We start from the raw sequence: 17,659 nt of genomic DNA on the forward strand, positions 1-17,659 counted from the left end.
GAGCAAGCTTGTTTACTCCTACTCTGGAAGGTGGGACTTGAACCAATTTCTTCAAGTTACAAGGAAGTAGATTCCAACTAAACATCTTTCTGACAGCAAGAGCTGTTCGCCAGTTGAACGGACTCCCTCGGGAGGTGGTGGACTCTCCTTCCTTGGAGGTTTTTAAGCAGAGGTTGGATGGCCATCTGTTCTTTAGCCATGACTCCTGCATTGCAAGGGATCAGTCTATATGAGCACAGGCTAGAGGCGCTCACAGCAATAACACTTCAGTAGCTCTTGCCTCCCCATTAGGGTCCTAGGGAAGCCCCAAGCCACAGCTTTGGGTCCAGCACAGAGCAAGACAAGCCTCTGTGTCTCCAGCTTCCAGCGCCAGCCACAAACATACCAAACCTAGCTCTCCTGGACCCCTTCTGGGACTCGGTTGTAGCTGCTGCCACTGGTCTTTTGACGAACCATTCACATGTGGAGCTGAAAGCCCCAGGCTGTGATGCAGCCCCCTGGGATGAAGTGAGTGCTATGCTCCTGAGCTGTGTGAGGGAGGGGCTGCTGCAGGCTCTGTCTGCATCTGTGTGGGTGGGCATTGTGACATCGGCAGGCCGTGTGGCCTGGAAGCCCTTCAAGGTTTAGCTAAAGGCAGGCGGCCACGGACTCCATGCTGGCAGGACATGACCAAGGAGGGGAAGGGCTCCGAGCAGCTTCCCGAAGCAATATGCATCGCAGGGCCCGGGAGCAAGGTCGCCAAGGACCTCCAGGTCCTGGTCAAAAAGGTGGCGGGCCAGCCTGAGGTCCTGCTCATCGGGGAGACGCTGGAAGGCAAGGACATCCACGGGATGATGGACACCTTCGTCAAGGACCTCTTTACCACCAACTGCTACCCCATCCACCCCGGAGATTCCCTGAAGGAGCCCTTGGCCGCCACCACCTGCAACATTGGGGGCACGCAATGCCAGCTGATCTTCTTCCTCTGCCGGGCTTCCTGCCTCCAGGGGAAGCAGAAGGAGCTCCGCAGGGTCATCAAGGAGGTGAAGAAGTTTGTCGAGAAGTCCCCCTGTGCCCTGGTGGGTGTCGTCATGGACCCCAAGACTTCGGAGGCGGAGGCCGCCCGCGACCAGCTGCTGCGTATGCTCCGGGGCGCCTTCCCCAAGGGGTCTGCGCAGAAGCAGAGCAAGGCTGGAAAGGCTGCGGAGGAGGTCAAGAACGGCCCGATGGAGCTGGAGGACGTGGAAGTGGAAGCGGAGATCTACACCCCAGGCCACCCGCGGGGGAACCTGGCCATTGTGAAGGCAGCTTGCAGGGCTTCTGAAGCCCTGATCAAATCCAAAGGTGTGAGGCTCCCGGTTCTGGCACAGGGGTCGTGTAAGGCAGCAGGGGCTCCCCCAAGGTTGACTGGTAGTGCCTTCTAGTGTGACATGGCCCCTTTCCTTGGAAGGAGGCTACTGGAGGTTGCCTGCCACTCTGGAGACTTGGAGGCAGCATTGTTTCTCAATACCAGTTCCTGGAAGCCCCAGAAACTGGGGAGAGGGCTCTTGTGTTCTGGTCTTGCTTGCCAGTTTCCCAGCAGAGGCATCTGGTTGGCCACTGTGGCCACAAGATGTTGGCCTAGATGGGCCATTTTGGCCTGATCCAGCAGCCAGGCTCCTTATGGAACCCCCAGCTCCAGAGGCAGTCTATCTAGATTTCTAGGTTCTGAGGGGTATTAGGCCACTGTGAGAAAAGGATACAGGGCTAGGTGAGCCATTAGCCCCATCCAGCAGAGTCTCCTCTTAAGTTCTTCTGTATATAGTGGTACCTCGGGTTAAGTACTTAATTCGTTCCGGAGGTCCGTTCTTAACCTGAAACTGTTCTTAACCTGAAGCACCACTTTAGCTAATGGGACCTCCTGCTGCTCCTGCGCCTCCGGAGCATAATTTCTGTTCTCATCCTGAAGCAAAGTTCTTAACCTGAGGTAATATTTCTGGGTTAGCGGAGTCTGTAACCTGAAGCGTATGTAACCCGAGGTACCACTGTACAGGCTGAGTGTGGGTGGCGATACAGTTTAACTCCAACAGAAGTCCCAAATTCACTGCCAGATTTCTAGGGGAATCACCAGGACCACCATTTTGTTGTTGTTGTTCTTAACAGAGAGCAATCTAGCCCTCTGTGTTTCTTGCCTCCAGCTTAGCCAAGCTGAGGGGCTGTAGCTCAGAAAATGCAGGAGGTGCCAGGTTCAATCACCACTGGCATCTCCAGGAAAAGACCTGTGACTGACTCTCTGGAGAACTGCTGCTGCCAGTCAGTGCAGACAGTACTGAGCTAGATGGACCAATGGTCCAACTTGCCATAAGACAATCAGCTATATTTTGTCTGTCCCAGAACAACGAACAGGGTGCATGCTTTGTTCTCTCCCCCACAAGGCCTGGCTTGCCCCTCTCTCCTGGGCTCATGAAGACGCCTGCATTGCAGGGAGTTGGACTAGATGACCCTTTGGTCCCCCTCCAAGGAAAGAGAGTCCATCATCTTTGACTCCACTGTTAAACAGCTCTTACTGTCCAAAGGTTCTTCCAAATGTTTAGTCAGAATCTCTCCCCCCCCCCCCCCCCCCAGTTTGGGTCCTCCCCTCCAGAGCAGCAGAAAAGAAGCCGGTTCCATCTTCCATTTGACAGCCCTTTGGATATTTCAAGATGGCTATAATGTCTCCTCCTGTTCCCCTCCCAGAGCTACAATGCTCAGAGTAGTCCAAGCATAATTCCCTCGTTCACAGGGAATGCTGGGAACAGCAGCTCTGTGCAGGGAGGAGGGGACTCCCAAACACTCTCAACACTTGGAGCAAACCACAGCTCCCAGTGGGACCATCTTTTCAAAGTCTGGTGGTCATTGCCACCACATTGCCTCTCTGCCACCCCACCTCCTGGAATTCCTCCTGCAGGGAGCACTACACCTGCTTTGGGATCCACAGGCTTAGAGGTTCCAAGATCCTCTGAAAGGTCAAAAGGGGTATGTAAATTTTGCTGCTTAATAATAATAATAATAATAATAATAATAATAATAATAATAATAATTTATTTGTACCCGGCCCATGTGGCTGGGTTTCCCCAGCCACTCTGGGTGGCTTCCAACAAAGATTAAAAATACATTAAAATGTCACACATTAAAAACTTCCCTGAACAGGGCTGCCTTCAGATGTCTTCTAAATGTCAGGTAGTTGCTTATCTCTTTGACATCTGATGGGAGGGCATTCCACAGGGTGGGCACCACTACCGACAAGGCCCTCTGCCTAGTTCCCTGTAGCTTTGCTTCTCGCATTGAGGGATCCGCCAGAAGGCCCTCGGAGCTGGACCTCAGCATCCAGGCAGAACAATGGGGGTGGAGACACTCTTTCAGGTATACTGGGCCAAGGTCATTTAGGGCTTTAAAGGTCAGCACCAATACTTTGAATTGTGCTCGGAAATGTACTGTACTGGGAGCCAATTTAGGTCTTTCAAGACCGGTGTTATGTGGTCTTGGCGGCTGCGAATGGAAGATAAGAGGTGTGTTTTTAAGAATGGGTACAGGAATGGGAAAGTGGGACTACCCCCTCGATCTAGTTAACCCAAGAATTCCTGTGCAGGTATGCCGGAGGAGGCCCCTAACGCCGAGGTCACTAAGGATTCGCTAACCATTACAGGTTCGTGGACTTCGTTTGCCGTCAAAAGTTTCGTGGGGATGACATTCATTGCCTTGGCTTCCGCAGCAGGGTGGTACGCCTACAACCAAGGGATGATCCCGCCAGAGGTGTTGCAACTCCTGCACTTGCCGCCTGTCTGAGGTGTGTGTTTCCTTCGGCTTTCTCTGTCAAGAGCCTTGTTGGCTTTGAGCAAGAGAACTTCAACTCAGGCCCATCTCAGAATGCCAGCAATTGGGCGTCATCCAAAAGCCGTATGGGGCGAGCAAAAGAGAACGGCTCTTCAGCCAGATTGCACACATAACTTGTGGGATTCACTGCCACAAGATCTGGTAATGCCCAGCGAAGGGCTTCTGGCTTAGTGGTTCAGCTTCAGCTTCCCATGCAGAAAGTCACAGGTTCATTCCCCAATGGTATCTCTGGACTAATCTGATTTGGTATAAGGCAGATTCCTATTATCCTATTTAAATTTGCCCTTTCTCCAGAGCCATAAGCACTGGGATCTTACTTTACTCTTAGGGAAAGAACCTTAGCTCAGTGATAAAGAATCTGCTTTGCTTGCATAACTCTAGGTTGGGCTGCTCATGCCCCCATCTGGAACCCTGGAGAGCCACTGCCAGTCCGTGTACTGAGTTAGATGGACCAGTGGTCTCACTCAGTATGAGGCAACTTCTTAGGTTTCAGGAGCTTAGATGGATTGAAAACAACAACTGATTTTACATACTTATGGGTATTGTCAATGAGTATTAGCCAGGACAGTTGAAAATGGAGCCTCCATGTTCAGGAGAAGTTTTGACACTAATAAAGCAGATACCTATCACTGATAGTAAATGTGGATGTGCAGGAGCTAATCAAGACAGACCCTAGAGCCATGAGATGGCGTTTCCCTTTAGGTTCCCAGCAAGACCAAATGCAAAATAAATAGAACACATTATATTGTTTTTGTGGCATGGCTGCAATCCTGTACATGGTTTCCTGGGTAACCTCCACTGAACTCAGGGGTGCTTCTTCTCTGACTGCACAGGTCCAACATGCAGAACACTCAAGCTCCAGCCAGCTAAAATCCAAGCTTTGGCCTTTAATTAGAAATGTAAATAAATGTTACTTTTTAAACTGCTGGTGTAAATCAGGGCCCCATCAAAGAAAAGGAAAAGGCAAAGCCAGCCTCTGCTTAGTTTCCTAATCCTCTGACTTTATACCAGCTGGCCCCAAACCAGTAACACTTGAAAGCCTCCTTATCCCCTCATTCACTGGAGGGTTCTGTCGCTGCTGTGGTGGGGGCCGAAAATTAGTTGGGGGCCCTCCACGTCAGTTCTGGCCTGAGGGCTGCTGGTTCCCTGCCCGCTCTACTATGTAGCCATAATGGCTATTAGCACTGAAAGACTTGTCATCCATGGTTTTGTCTAACTCCTATCTAAAGCCATCTAAGGCTGTGTTCTTCGTATCTTGTGCCAGTGAGTTCCCCAGAATAATTGGGTGTTGTGCAAAGAAGTCCTTTCTTTTGTCTGTCCTGAATCTCCTGTTTAGCATTATGCCGCAACAGAAGCCCAGGATGTGCACTGAGGCATGTGCTCAGATCAGATGTTTTTTAGGCATGGTCTGCATGCTTACTGAAATAAGCTGATTGCTCCTGTGGGTGGGTTTTTGGCCAATAGGTGTTGCATTTATTTTATCACTTTAAAAAAATTGAATGCAATAACACCCACCCCTTAAAAAGGAGGGGAAACCATTGACCTGATGGTTTTATTCTGTTTTCTCTTCAGATTCCGAGTTCTTTTGGGTTTCAGCTGTCCTGCAAAATAAAATCAACAGCATGGCACCTCTGTGTGTGTGTGTCATGTATTTTACCATCCTGCACTGGGAAAACCATTTGCTATCTGTCTCTAGTGCCCCCTTAAAAAAATCACAAATGGGCCTTTTGCCCTGTGTCCTATCCGCTTGCTCTTACAGCATAGACAACTATTTCGCCTTGGCATTCAGGATCACCAGGGCAAAGTTGAACTGCGTTCTAACCCTGGGTCCTTTACACATGCTCAGAAGCACCGGGTTCTTTTCAGTTCACACGTTTTCTAGTTATAAACGTCGGCCAGGAAAATAAGTTATGAACAGAGGGCACAAGAGGAAAACAAGACCCCCTCCCGCAACAAAGTTTCCCACTGTGCTCTTGAGCCGCTGCTTTTTTAAAGGGCGCTGCCCCTTTAAGCAGAGGCCGCGCGCCACTCGCTCAGACAAAAGCCGGGCAAGCGGGCTTTTCCTCTCTCTCCCTCCACCCTGCACTCAAATCCCCGGATGAAGCCCTGTATTCTCATTGGCAGCGGGAGGCGGAGACATAATAACAGCGACACACAAAATGGCGTCGGGGCGGTCGGCGCGCTACTTTCTTGCGCTTACATAATGCGACCTCCCTCGCTTCTTTCCTCTTCCCCCTCCTTTTCTTTCTCTCCCTCGCGCAAGTAAACGCGCCTATTTGAGTGACGTGCCACTCCGCCAATGGCACGGCGGGGCATCCCGAGCCAGACCAATGGCGGTCCGCGGAAAGGCGCGAGAAATCGAGGAGGCGGGTCTCCTTAATAGTTAAATTGAAGAAGAAAAACCCGCCAACGCTCTTCTCTTTAATTCTCTCCCTTCCTTGACTTCTTTCTGTGGTGGTGTTGTTTTTTGTGTTTTTCACTGTGTGTTTGTGAGAGAGAGTGAGTGTGTGTGAACGGGGGGGGGGCGAGAGAGTTGTTTGCGCACGCGCAGAGCGAGTGAGCGCGAGAGCGGCTGAGGAGGGACTGAGCGGGCTTCTCCCTCCCGCGCTCTCTCCCTTCTTGTGAGGAGAAAAAGGAGGAGGAGGAGGAGGATCATCATCACTGTCGCCGCCGCCGCCCGCTTCTCCTCTTCTGTGTATCTCCCGCCATTTTCCCGGCGGCCCTTCTAGCTCCGGAGCCGCCGCCGCCGCCTCCCCGGGGCCTGGTGGCCGGGCGATGGCGCCGCTGCTGGGCCGCAAGCCCTTCCCGCTGGCCAAGCCTTTGCCGCCACCGGGAGAGCCGCCGGGGGGAGACGAGAAGGAGGTGGCGGAGGAGCGCTTCGTCATCGCCCACACGCAGGAGGCCTTCCGCACCAGCGAGTATCCTACGGACGGCATTAACCGGAGGGGGGTAGGCGGGGGGGGGGAGAAGGGGAAGAGTATGGCGCCCCCCTTGTTTACCTCCGAAAGAGAAAAGGAGAGAGAGGCGGGGGGGGGGGCTTTGTTGTGTCTGACTTTGCTCTCCTTCCCTTCCCCCCTCCCTCCCTCTCTTATCCTGACCTGACCCGATTCGGGCGAAGGAGGAAGGCTGCCTCCGCCACTTCGTCGTCCTGCCTCTCCGCTCCCGGCTCTCCTCCCTCCTATTTCGGCTTATTCTCGCCTCCTCGCTTGTCGCGTCTTTTCCCGAGGTTTTTTTGGGGGGAGACGGGACGGATCAGGGCAGCAGGAAACCTCCTTCCTTCTCTTTCTCGGGACTTTCCCAGCTAGCGGTCCTTCACACACTCTCACCCACCCACCCGGCAGTCGGAGGCAGTACGTATATACTTAAGGATACCAGTTCTAGGAAATGGCAAGTGGGGAGAGTTCTGCTTTTGTGCTGGCGTCCCTCTTGGGGAGCCCTAATCTTTTGCTTGTGGGCTTCCCATTAGATTACTGTATCTGGAGAACAGGATGCTGGGCTAGATGGGGGCCCCCTTTGGCCTGAAGCGACAGCGGGGCTTTTCTTGCATTCTTACAGCCCAGTCTGCTCCTCACACTGGGGCCATCTAAAGTTTGGACCTCAGGGCCTCTTGAGGGAATGGAAGAAGGCCTGGCCCAGTATATGTGGGGGCAGAAGCCCCATCCCACAATCCTTTTCTTGGGGCTCCCCCAGCAAGTGTTAATTCACAGGGTTCAGCTTCTTCCTTCTCTCCTGCTTAAAAATTGGTCCTGCAGCTGGATCAGACCAAAGGGAGCCCATGGAAGCCCATCTCACCCTGTTGCTTCATTCCTGTAAGGGGCCTGTCTGGTGTCTACAGGCAGGGTAGGGACATCACTTCCTCCTTGATTCCCTGAATTTCTGTTGTCAGGGCTCAGGGCGGCTGCAAATTCCATGTGTGTTTTAGGCTGAAGCAGGTTTTTATCTTCTCATTAGCCAAGAGAGTTTGAAATTGAGCCTCCATAGCCAGAGGCCGTTTGCCTGGAATACCAGTTGGTGGAGGAGGGGCTGTTGCCCTTGACCCTGCACTTGTGAGCTGCTGAGAGGCTCCTGGCTGGTCAGTGCTGGGAAAAAAAGGTGATGGTGATCACTTTGGTCTGATCCAGCCAGGGGAAGCCTTCTATGCATCCTTAGTTACTTTTATATTAAGTAATTGGAGCGGCACAGTTGTGGTTACTAGGAGGTCTCCACTCTCCAGGTTGATAAGACCCTGACATGCTTAACTTTAGCAGAAGTAAATTAAGGGTAGAACCTCGCTGTACAGCGGCTGTCTCCTGTCATGTAATACCTCCAGTGAAGCTGATTGGCAGAAAGTTCACGAAATGTGAGTGGTAGTTCAGAGTAATGGAAGTTGCTGCCTCCTGTGGTGGTCTGCATAAATTAACTTGCCCTCACAAGTGTTGAAAGCTGTTAGCTTATATATCTTTAGACCAGTTTTATGGTGGAATTAGTTCAGCTGCAGCAGTTGACTCTAATGGTAAAATGGAGCCTCCATGTTCAGAGGCAGTGCATCTCCAAGTACCAGGTGCTGTGGACAAACACCAGGGGAGAGCTATTTTCACACACTGCTTGTGAGTTACTCTGGGCACCTCCCTGGCTGCTGTTGAAAATGGCCTTTGCCAGCCTGGCAGGCCAGCTTCCAGATGCTGCTGAACTACAATTCCCATCAGCCCCAGCCAACATGGCCATGTGATGCTGGGGATGATGGGACTTGTAATATGAAACATGGAGGGCATCAGGTTGGCAAAGGATGAGTTAGATCAGATGGTTCTCTTGGTTTGATTCCTAGGATTAAATTATTTCTCCTAATTCTTGGTACTTTAAAAGTTAGTGTGGTGTGGCAAAAATGACTGTTTAAGGCCCATTGGCTGCCACGTGCAGGGGCTTTCTCTGCATTCAACAAAATATTTGTGCTAGTGCTAACACAACTCATTTGTGCTAGTGCTAACACAATTCATCCTAACGCAATCGCCTGCCTAAGAGCCTCACACTTTCCCATATGTGCTCAGGACTGCTGGGGGAATCTCCAGAACAGATTTAGCGGTTTGTGGTAGGAGGAGAGGGGGGGAAACATTCAATTGCTGATGAAACATTCACCATAGCGCTTTGCTGACTATAACCCTGAATGTTGGAGCCAGCCTTTAACTGGTAGCTGTAGGTGTTGAGTTGCACGCAGGCTGAGCAGGGTTAGAGCAGCTTATTGCTCATTTCTCCTGGGTTGTCAAGGTTGAAATCACATGAACCCCTCTGCCAGGCATAGGTAAAGGTAAAGGTACCCCTGCCCGTACGGGCCAGTCTTGACAGACTCTGGGGTTGTGCGCCCATCTCACTTAAGAGGCCAGGGGCCAGCGCTGTCCGGAGACACTTCCGGGTCACGTGGCCAGCGTGACATCGCTGCTCTGGTGAGCCAGAGCCGCACACGGAAACGCCGTTTACCTTCCCGCTGGTAAGCAGTCCCTGTTTATCTACTTGCACCCGGAGGTGCTTTCGAACTGCTAGGTTGGCAGGCGCTGGGACCGAGCAGCGGGAGCGCACCCCGCCGCAGGGATTCGAACCGCCGACCTTTCGATCGGCAAGTCCTAGGTGCTGAGGCTTTAACCCACAGACTGTCACTACTCCCCCCCTTTTTTTTCTTTTTGCAGCCTAGTCACTTTTGTGAGCTTATTTCCAATGTTGATTTGAGGCCTAGTGCCTGGAAAGACCTGGCCATACTGATGCAAGTTTTCAGTGTAACTTGTCCCTTTCTTCAGACATTAATTTTTTCAAATACTGTGTTAAAAGGTTATACCTGACATGTCCTTGCCCAGGCCACTTAAAGATCTTTTGATGACTGAGCAGAGATTTGAACGAGGTCTGCATCTAAGCCCACTGGTGATTGATGTGTAGTTCAAGGAAAGCTGCTATTTAAGAATTGATCACTACAATATTGTTTGCTGCTCTGGCTTCATCTTCTACATGCTTCGCTATACACATGTTGCAGTTATTTTGATGTTTTTCAGACTTTGATGGAGATGGATTTTTGTCCAAGGCTAGCCAGCCAATGAGCTTAATAGCTTAGCAGGGAACTGAACTTGAATCTGCCGCCTCCAAATTTCTATTCAGTACATTGCTAGACCTACAGTAGATACCCATTTCTTTTCTCCTATAAAATATAATTATCTCTGAAGTTTTAGGTCGAAGGTTGGTGTTGTGAGCATCTTAAAAGCCCAAAGAGCTGATTTTTATAGGCCTAAGCAATGAAATTTAGCATCCATACAAGGAAAAGCTTTGTTCCCCTCATCATTCTTGCTTCTTTGTCTTGTACCCAAGAGAGCCCTTTCCTCTGACCCAACCCTCTCCTCTTTTCTTTCTCTTTCCCCTCCCCCTCCCCAGTTCTGTCTGAACAGCCTGGGCTGTTCTGGTCATCAATGGTTGAGGTTCTTTTAGGAAGCAGGGCTGGGTTTTGTTTTGTTTTGGATAATCTAAAGCAAGAGATTTGAGGTGGAAAGTGATTTCTTCAGAGTGGGATTTTCTGCTTTCTGTGTTTGTAACTTGTTTACTATCATGTGACCAGAAGTTGTTTTGTGAAACTGGAGCTCTTCAGCCTCTGTGCACAGATCTGACTGGATAAGGCAGAAGCATGTCCGCAGTAAACTCATAGTCCCCACTTCCTTTGGAGCAGCTCCTTCTGGCCTGGATTGCAGCTTGCATAACCCTTTCATGCTAGCTTAATTCTGCTGGAATCCTGTGGACTGTCTGCAATCTCTGTTTTATCATTAAAAAAAATGCATGCCACCGTGATGGGGGCAGCAGACCAAAGTCAAGCATGATATAGAACCCTTCTAATGCAAAAACAAACAAACAAACAAACAAAAAACCCCATTGCATGACAGGCTGCTTTGAGTTGAGTAGTCCCTGCCCCCACAGTGTGTTGGTGTTAAGGAAGTCCAAACCTCTGGTGAGGAGGAGCTTGAGTTAGTCATATCCCTCTGCTGGCAGGAGGGCTGGCCTGTGGGGAGCATGCTTATTGAGTGTGTGTGTTCAGGACCAATAGCCTTCCTGAGCTAGCAACAAAGACTGCCTGGCTTGATCCAGCTTCTTTCTGTCAGGAAAGCCCTTGGGATGAATCTGTACATGGGCTGCATAACTGCCAAGTGAGGTGACGGGGTGCCAGTCAGAAGAAGAGAATGTGATTGGCAGGGGAATCTTCTTGGTGAGTGTGAGATAAGCAGTCTGGAGCTGTCAGTTGGAGGGTGGTGCAAGGGGAACGGCAGTGCACAGGTTGTTATACATGTTAGTGGCAAATTTGAGTGATATCAGTGAGTGGAATATGCTTTGGTGGGGTTACTTGCTCTGAAACTAGCTGAGAATGCCTGCACTTTAGGAATCTAGGTGCATTAGAATTCTGCACCAATGCAGGAAAAGTCACTTTCTGTGGGTTTTATCCTCCCCAATAGTATGTAGACAGCAACACCGGCGTTTATTCTTTGCTTTCTTCACTATTCTGACCTTGGCTGTCCACCCCACGATCAGCCCAAGGCATATAGTGCTAGCAAGGGCAACAGAGCTACATGTTTCTACTTTAAAAAGATAGGCTGTGTGTGCATTGTCATATTAGGAGAGAGATTTTTTTGTCAGTAAGAGCTGAGTTTCATAAATGCAGCTTCTGGGGCCTCTGTATGCCCTAGAAAAGAAGGATGACTCTTCTTGGTTCATCTTTTTCTGTAGCATGACATGCTCCTGCAAGTCACCTCCAGACGTCTTGCTAAATTACAGTTGTCTTTGCACACCTGTGTTGGCTTGCCCGAGTCCTCTCACTTTTGCCCCTTGGCTCTATAATTTAGAACACTTAGAGTCTGACTGGGGTGCACAGATTTGAATGCATCTATGCTTTTCCTCGAGGGACGCAGGTGGCGCTGTGGGTTAAAGCCTCAGCGCCTAGGACTTGCCGATCGAAAGGTCGGCGGTTCGAATCCCTGCGGCGGGGTGCGCTCCCGCTGCTCGGTCCCAGCGCCTGCCAACCTAGCAGTTCGAAAGCACCTCCGCGTGCAAGTAGATAAATAGGGACCGCTTACCAGCGGGAAGGTAAACGGCGTTTCCGTGTGCGGCTCTGGCTCGCCAGAGCAGCGATGTCACGCTGGCCACGTGACCCGGAAGTGTCTCCGGACAGCGCTGGCCCCTGGCCTCTTAAGTGAGATGGGCGCACAACCCCAGAGTCTGTCAAGACTGGCCCGTACGGGCAGGGGTACCTTTACCTTTACCTTTACCTATGCTTTTCCTTTCACCATCTCAAATCTCCACACTTTCTCAAGAGCCATTCTTATCTGCTTTAAGGTTTTCAGTGATAAGAGGAGTTGCTTTTGAAAGCTTATCGGCTATCATAAGTGAGTTGGTCTTCAATGGGCCTCTGGTCTGGTCAGCCACAGTTCTTGATCAAATCAGTAGAATGGAGAGCTTGGCTGTTGAATTGTGCAGAGTTCAAATGTTGTTCTGCTTCAAGTCACTTTTCTCCAGCAACTCATCCTGGAGGTGTTTGTTTGTGGAAGTTAAGAGAAGTTCAGGTTGGGCTGTGGTGAATCCTGTTTGTCTGACAAGCATACAAAAAGTGTGACATATACTTTGATAACAATTTTAGCTGTATACGCGTCTTGGATTTGTTATAGTTGGTATACATGTTTTGGATTTGTGTTCACATAGTCCTGCGTCAGATGCCCAGAGTCAAATTATGGGCTCATGCATGCCTTCCTCTCTCCCTGCTATCCCTCCTCTCATGGGCACAGATTCCTTCCCTTAATATTCTGCTTTGAGGTAGCTGTAGTTTGTTGGGAAATCTGGATTAGGTAAAATGTGCTGATGACAAATCTTTGTCTTTAAACTAAAATTGGAAAGCCGCTTCAATGTGCGGTTTCCAGTTTGGTAAGGAAGCAAAATTGTTTGTTTGGTGGCCAGATAAAGCGGCTCAAAATATATCTGATGGTAGCAGTAAATAATAACACTTTAAAAAATATAATGGGAGCAACCAAGCACGGTATCAACAAGTAAATATATCTAATAAAAATACTAATCACTGCATGCAACTTGTGTAAAGCAGTGCAGATAAAGTGACAGCTGCAAATTAAACACAATGTTTTCCTGAGTTGTTGCTCCTTCAGAGAGTATGAAGCACGGCTGGAGAAATACAGCCAGCGAATATGGACCTGCAAAAGCACCGGAAGCAGCCAGCTGACACACAAAGAAGCCTGGGAGGAGGAGCAGGAAGTTGCTGAGCTGTAAGTAGCAGAATCCAAAGCATCTATTTTTAGAGACCAGGGCATGAGCCCTAAACGTAGGATGCTGGTTGTTTGGCAAGTCGCTGACTGTTGCTGTGAAAATCATCATCAGAAGTCTGAGTCAGCATCCAAAGAAGGATTGAACATCTTTCTCCACCTTGGCCTTGCTGCCTCTTCTAATTCTTGCTTTTGTTTTGTTAGGGCCTTATTTTTCTTGTTGTTTATAAATGTACAACTTGCCTTTTATAGTCCAGTATGTTTTATTTTTTATTTGGCCTTACTCTGTTAAGGACTCAAGGCAGTTATTGATCCAGTTGATATTATACTGCAGTTAAATCAAATCCAGATGTGTTGCACAAAAATGCAGTAAGAACACCACTCTGTAATCATCTCAACGCTGTTCTAGAGGCTTTTTTGGAAGATCTCGTGCTGGGTATTCATGTCGAAAAGCCACTCTAGGCACATTTCCCCCTTAGGTAACAGTTGCATGTTTGTTCAAGACATCCTTCTCTGCAAACCAGGCTCCCAAAGGGCCCAGTGTCTGAGATGAAAGTTCCTGACCTAATTCTGTCTCTGAGTAGGTAGAAGTGGTGTGTTTGTGAGTGTTGGTCTGCAGGTGGAGCTTATGTCAAAAAGTTCCTGCACATAGAAATCTAGCATATCAGGAAAAATACAACTTGCCTCCCCTCAGAACAAGGTTCTATGAGCCTCTGCTTGCAGTCTCAGTGGGGTAATATTGAGAAGCAGGTTTATTAGCTCATCTGCTGTTTGTGAGAATTAGACCACGAACTTTTCACCTTGTCCTCAACTTGTCTTTTGATAGATTGACTAAATCTTCCTACTCAAGTTTTACAATTGACTATTAGAGCAGGCAGAGTGTTGCAGGCTTGTACAGTTCCCTTGATATGTACAAGTTTTGTACCAGAGAACTGCACACAGCTTCACTAACATATTTCCCTCCCCCTTATCTTGGAAGTTGCAAGGCAGCTTCCTATGCCATGGTGGATTTTGTCATTCTCAGCTGACATTGCTGAAAGAGGGATTTGTGAATTGCTTCATGAACGTGGCTTCCATTGTTGGCTGCTGATTCTGTGAGTTTACTGTTGTCCGTTTTGTAGTAGTTGCCACTTAAATGGAATGTGTTATATTCCCCCTCTCTCTTTTGATGATATTTTTAGCTTGAAGGAGGAATTCCCAGTTTGGTATGAGAAACCTGTCTTGGAAATGGTTCATCACAACACAATTTCCTTAGAAAAACTGGTAGACACTTCCTGGCTGGAGATCATGACCAAGTTTGCTGTGGGAGAAGAGTGTGACTTTGAGGTAAGGCCCCGGCTTGAATGGATCAGGGTATCCAAGGCTGTTTCTCTTTTCTGGGCCTACTTGTTCTTATGCACCTTTTGCCGTCATGTCCAAAAGGTGGAATACTCTTTCCCCACCTCCAAACTGATGTAATTGGTTTCCAGAGGAATTTTAGTGTAATTATTAGATACAACATACCTGGGAAGAGGGAAGAGGGTACAGGTTACCTTGGAACAGGTTCCTCTTCCAGTCATGTGACTGGAACAAGTGACCAGTTATCTCCTAGAGGGCATCATTTGGGTGAACTCAGGTGCCATGTCTTGTTCAGTGACTGCAAACAAACCTCTACAGGAGTTCTATAAAAGCCATTGCTGGGTTTCAACTGTGGATGGCTGCTGGGTTTTGATCTATTTAGTGCTTCTTTTAAAATGTGTGTTTGCACTGGATTTTAATTTGGCATTAGTGGATTGTCATACCATCTTGCCTATTCCAGCCATGCACAAGGGGGTGTGGGTGGTAAACTTAGCCGTGCTCCAGGTGACTAGCAGCTCCCTGCCACCCCCAACTGCATGCATGAACCCCCCACAGTCACCATTTTGTAAGCAGCTCCATGAATCTAGTCATGTGTTCACTTTGGGCCTCCCTACCAGTTCTCATCGGTTTCCCTCTTCCCATCAGGTTGGGAAAGAAAAGGTGCTGAGAGTAAAAGTAGTAAAAATCCATCCTTTGGAGAAGGCGACAGATGAAGAGGCACCTGAGAAGAAAGCCGACGGGGCCTGTGATTCCCCGTCCAGTGACAAAGAAAATTCCAGCCAGGTGGTTCAGGACAACCAAAAGGAGTTGGCACTAAAGGAAGATGACAGCCGGAGAGAGAGTTTGAGTGAGTAGCAAGCCACGCCCTGGCCTGAGGGATGTTAGTGATCCACTATCTTTTATCCGGGTAGTACAGGCTGCCTTCAAAAGATCTATTGGTTACCCGGGTTGGGGTGTGTGTGTGTGGTGGTGTGTGCTGATCTCCCTTCCAGGTTTTCCCAGATTGCTTTGGGGAGAGAGTCTATCTAGACGACAGGTGACTTTGGTCTGCTGGTGACACCCAACTTGCTCTCTGTTCTGGCTAAGTCAAGGCCTCCTGTGTGTCATTGTAGGACTGATACTTAGTTGAAGAAGCATTAGGAAGCCCCCATTCCCTTTGTTATGGGTCACTGGCCCTGTGCAAGGCTGCAGCCTTTTTTAATGTACGTTTCTGAAGGGTACTGCCTTTGGTCTTGCCACTTCTGTATTAATAATCCACTTGATTGCCCTTTGGGTCAGATAAATGGAGCATTCCATGGAAAAAGGCAGTCATAGTTGTGGTCGTAGCTTAAATATGGTATGCAGGTAGATCCTTTGTGTAGCGTTTCATGGGAAGTAGTTCCATTGGCTGGTGTTTTATGCCCATGCTTTCTCCAGCAGCTTCTCCTATAGATTCTAGTTAATGTGCTTTGCTGTAGGAAGTTTTCACAAACAAATAAGGTGCATTGTGTGGTTGGACAGCACAAACATTTCAGGTATGCTGTTCGCAAGCAGGGAAACTTATAGACGGAAGCCAACTAACTTGTCACGTTCTTTGATTAAGTCTCAGTGTACTAACTGAGCATACTTAAGGGTTTGCAAGCAGCAACAAACAACATCACTGGTGGTGCTCAAGGAAACTGTCTTTCAGAGATCCTGGCTCCTTTCCAAAATTAGGGGTGCTCTGCCCTGACTTTTCTAGTTCACACATTTAAAATATTCAATAGCGGTGCGTATGCTACCTTTATGTGCCTCCATTGGAATAAAGTCAGAGGTCTTTGTGCAGGCAGAAATCGTGTGCACATTGGAGCCTCCCCATGTATAAGATTCTGCTAGTGGGCTGCCAGTCCTCTTTCCCTTGACAAACATAAAACACTTTACTTGCTAGAATGATGGCCATCTCCTCTCATAATTCTCAAACTTTGGATCACCTAATGAAATTGATTTGTAGAACATTTGCGGGGGTGGGGGGGAATGCAGGAATGCAATTCACAAGAGTCTGCTGCTGCTACAGGGTGCCTTTAAATGCTAAATCTTAATGCAATATTGTAATTTAATGCTGGTATTTTATTTTTATTGTTCTGCTGTGTCTTGTTTCGTTGTTTTTTTGTTATGTTCTATAAAAACACTTCACAGGAGAGATAGATGGCAGCTCTGAATGCCATAAGATGTGGTGGCAGTGGCAGCAGTTCCTAACTTTAGACGGCTTTCTAAAAAACTCAATTAGACAAATTCATAGAATAGCTTAGGTCTGTCTCCTGCAGTGGCTGATTGGAGCTCCCTTGTCCAGAAGCTAAATACCAGGAGCTGGAGACCAGCAAGGGGGAGGCTGTTGCTTCTGGGCCCTGTTTGGGGGCTTCCAGTTCTATCTGTAGATGCAGGATGCGGAGTTGTGGATGGACCTGTGGTTTGATCCTGCAGAGGGCACTCAGTATTAATCCCCCTTTAGAAACTTCCCTGCCTGCTCCTTTGGTATTGGATGGTGTGTGTTTATTCCTTGGCCATCTGTGCTTTTGTTGCCCCTCAGTACTGCATTTCAGATTAGTCAGCCTAGGCCTTTTGGGGCATATTGTGCTGCTAACACACAACACACTCCCCCCCCCCCATCTCTTATGCAGGTGACCGGGCGCGCCGATCTCCTCGGAAGCTTCCTACTTCTCTGAAGAAGGAAGAAAAAAAATGGGTCCCTCCAAAGTTCTTACCGCACAAGTATGATGTCAAGCTGCAAAATGAAGACAAGGTAAGAGAGTGAGAGAGAAGTAAGGGTCTTTGACTGCCCGATGGTGGTGAGGAGGAGGAGGAGGAGGCGTGGCTGGTTAAGGTATCAGCACTGCTGCGAGGTCAGGAGCAATTAAAAGTAACTGTTTCTATTTTAAACAGTGGTATTTAAGTACAGTGGCAAGCTGTGGGCTGACTGCCACAAGCTGAGGAATAGAAGAGTCTAAAGGCTTGTTTCTTTGTCTCCCTAGATCATTAGCAATGTGCCAGCAGACAGCTTAATTCGCACAGAGCGGCCACCAAACAAGGAGATTCTGCGCTACTTCATTCGCCACAATGCACTCCGGGCTGGAACAGGAGAGAATGCTCCTTGGGTGGTCGAAGATGAGTTGGTGAAGAAATATTCACTTCCCAGCAAGTTCAGTGACTTCTTGCTTGACCCATATAAAGTGAGAAATAAGGCAAGATCTGTCTTGGGTTGTGGGTTGGGAAAG

The 17,659-nt window shown here is 48.8% G+C and overlaps 2 protein-coding genes and 1 long non-coding RNA gene across 4 annotated transcripts in view; 2 read left to right on the forward strand and 1 right to left on the reverse strand.

Annotated features, from left to right (window-relative positions):
• The first annotated feature begins 609 nt into the window (after positions 1-609).
• LOC307203579 (uncharacterized protein C2orf72 homolog) lies at positions 610-5,459 on the forward strand. 2 transcript variants are annotated; one of them, XM_079954456.1, is made up of 3 exons: positions 610-1,323; positions 3,587-3,784; positions 5,404-5,459. In XM_079954456.1, the coding sequence occupies exons 1-2, from the start codon at positions 666-668 to the stop codon at positions 3,781-3,783; spliced, it is 855 nt and encodes a 284-aa protein (XP_079810582.1). In that variant the 5' UTR covers positions 610-665; the 3' UTR covers position 3,784; positions 5,404-5,459. The 2 variants fall into 2 exon arrangements, with proteins under 2 accessions (XP_079810582.1, XP_079810583.1); XM_079954457.1 differs by having other exon boundaries at positions 3,644-3,784.
• Positions 5,460-6,092: 633 nt separating this feature from the next.
• The window catches only part of BAZ1B (bromodomain adjacent to zinc finger domain 1B), a 30,211-nt gene continuing 18,644 nt past the window's right edge, over positions 6,093-17,659 (forward strand). The window contains exons 1-6 of the mRNA XM_079954454.1: positions 6,093-6,749; positions 12,978-13,094; positions 14,273-14,417; positions 15,075-15,276; positions 17,066-17,187; positions 17,417-17,614. Of these exons, the coding sequence (XP_079810580.1) occupies positions 6,607-6,749; positions 12,978-13,094; positions 14,273-14,417; positions 15,075-15,276; positions 17,066-17,187; positions 17,417-17,614 (927 nt within the window). The 5' untranslated portion in view covers positions 6,093-6,606. The remainder of the gene's footprint in view (positions 6,750-12,977; positions 13,095-14,272; positions 14,418-15,074; positions 15,277-17,065; positions 17,188-17,416; positions 17,615-17,659) is intronic.
• Positions 10,188-12,142, reverse strand: LOC307204387. Its single transcript, XR_013833666.1, has 2 exons — positions 12,093-12,142; positions 10,188-11,710 (listed from the first exon to the last, which is right to left on the reverse strand). It is a non-coding gene; the product is annotated as an uncharacterized lncRNA (long non-coding RNA).

Source organism: Podarcis cretensis (genome assembly GCF_951804945.1).
Source record: "Podarcis cretensis genome assembly, chromosome: 15".
Classification (NCBI taxonomy): Eukaryota; Metazoa; Chordata; class Lepidosauria; order Squamata; family Lacertidae; genus Podarcis; species Podarcis cretensis.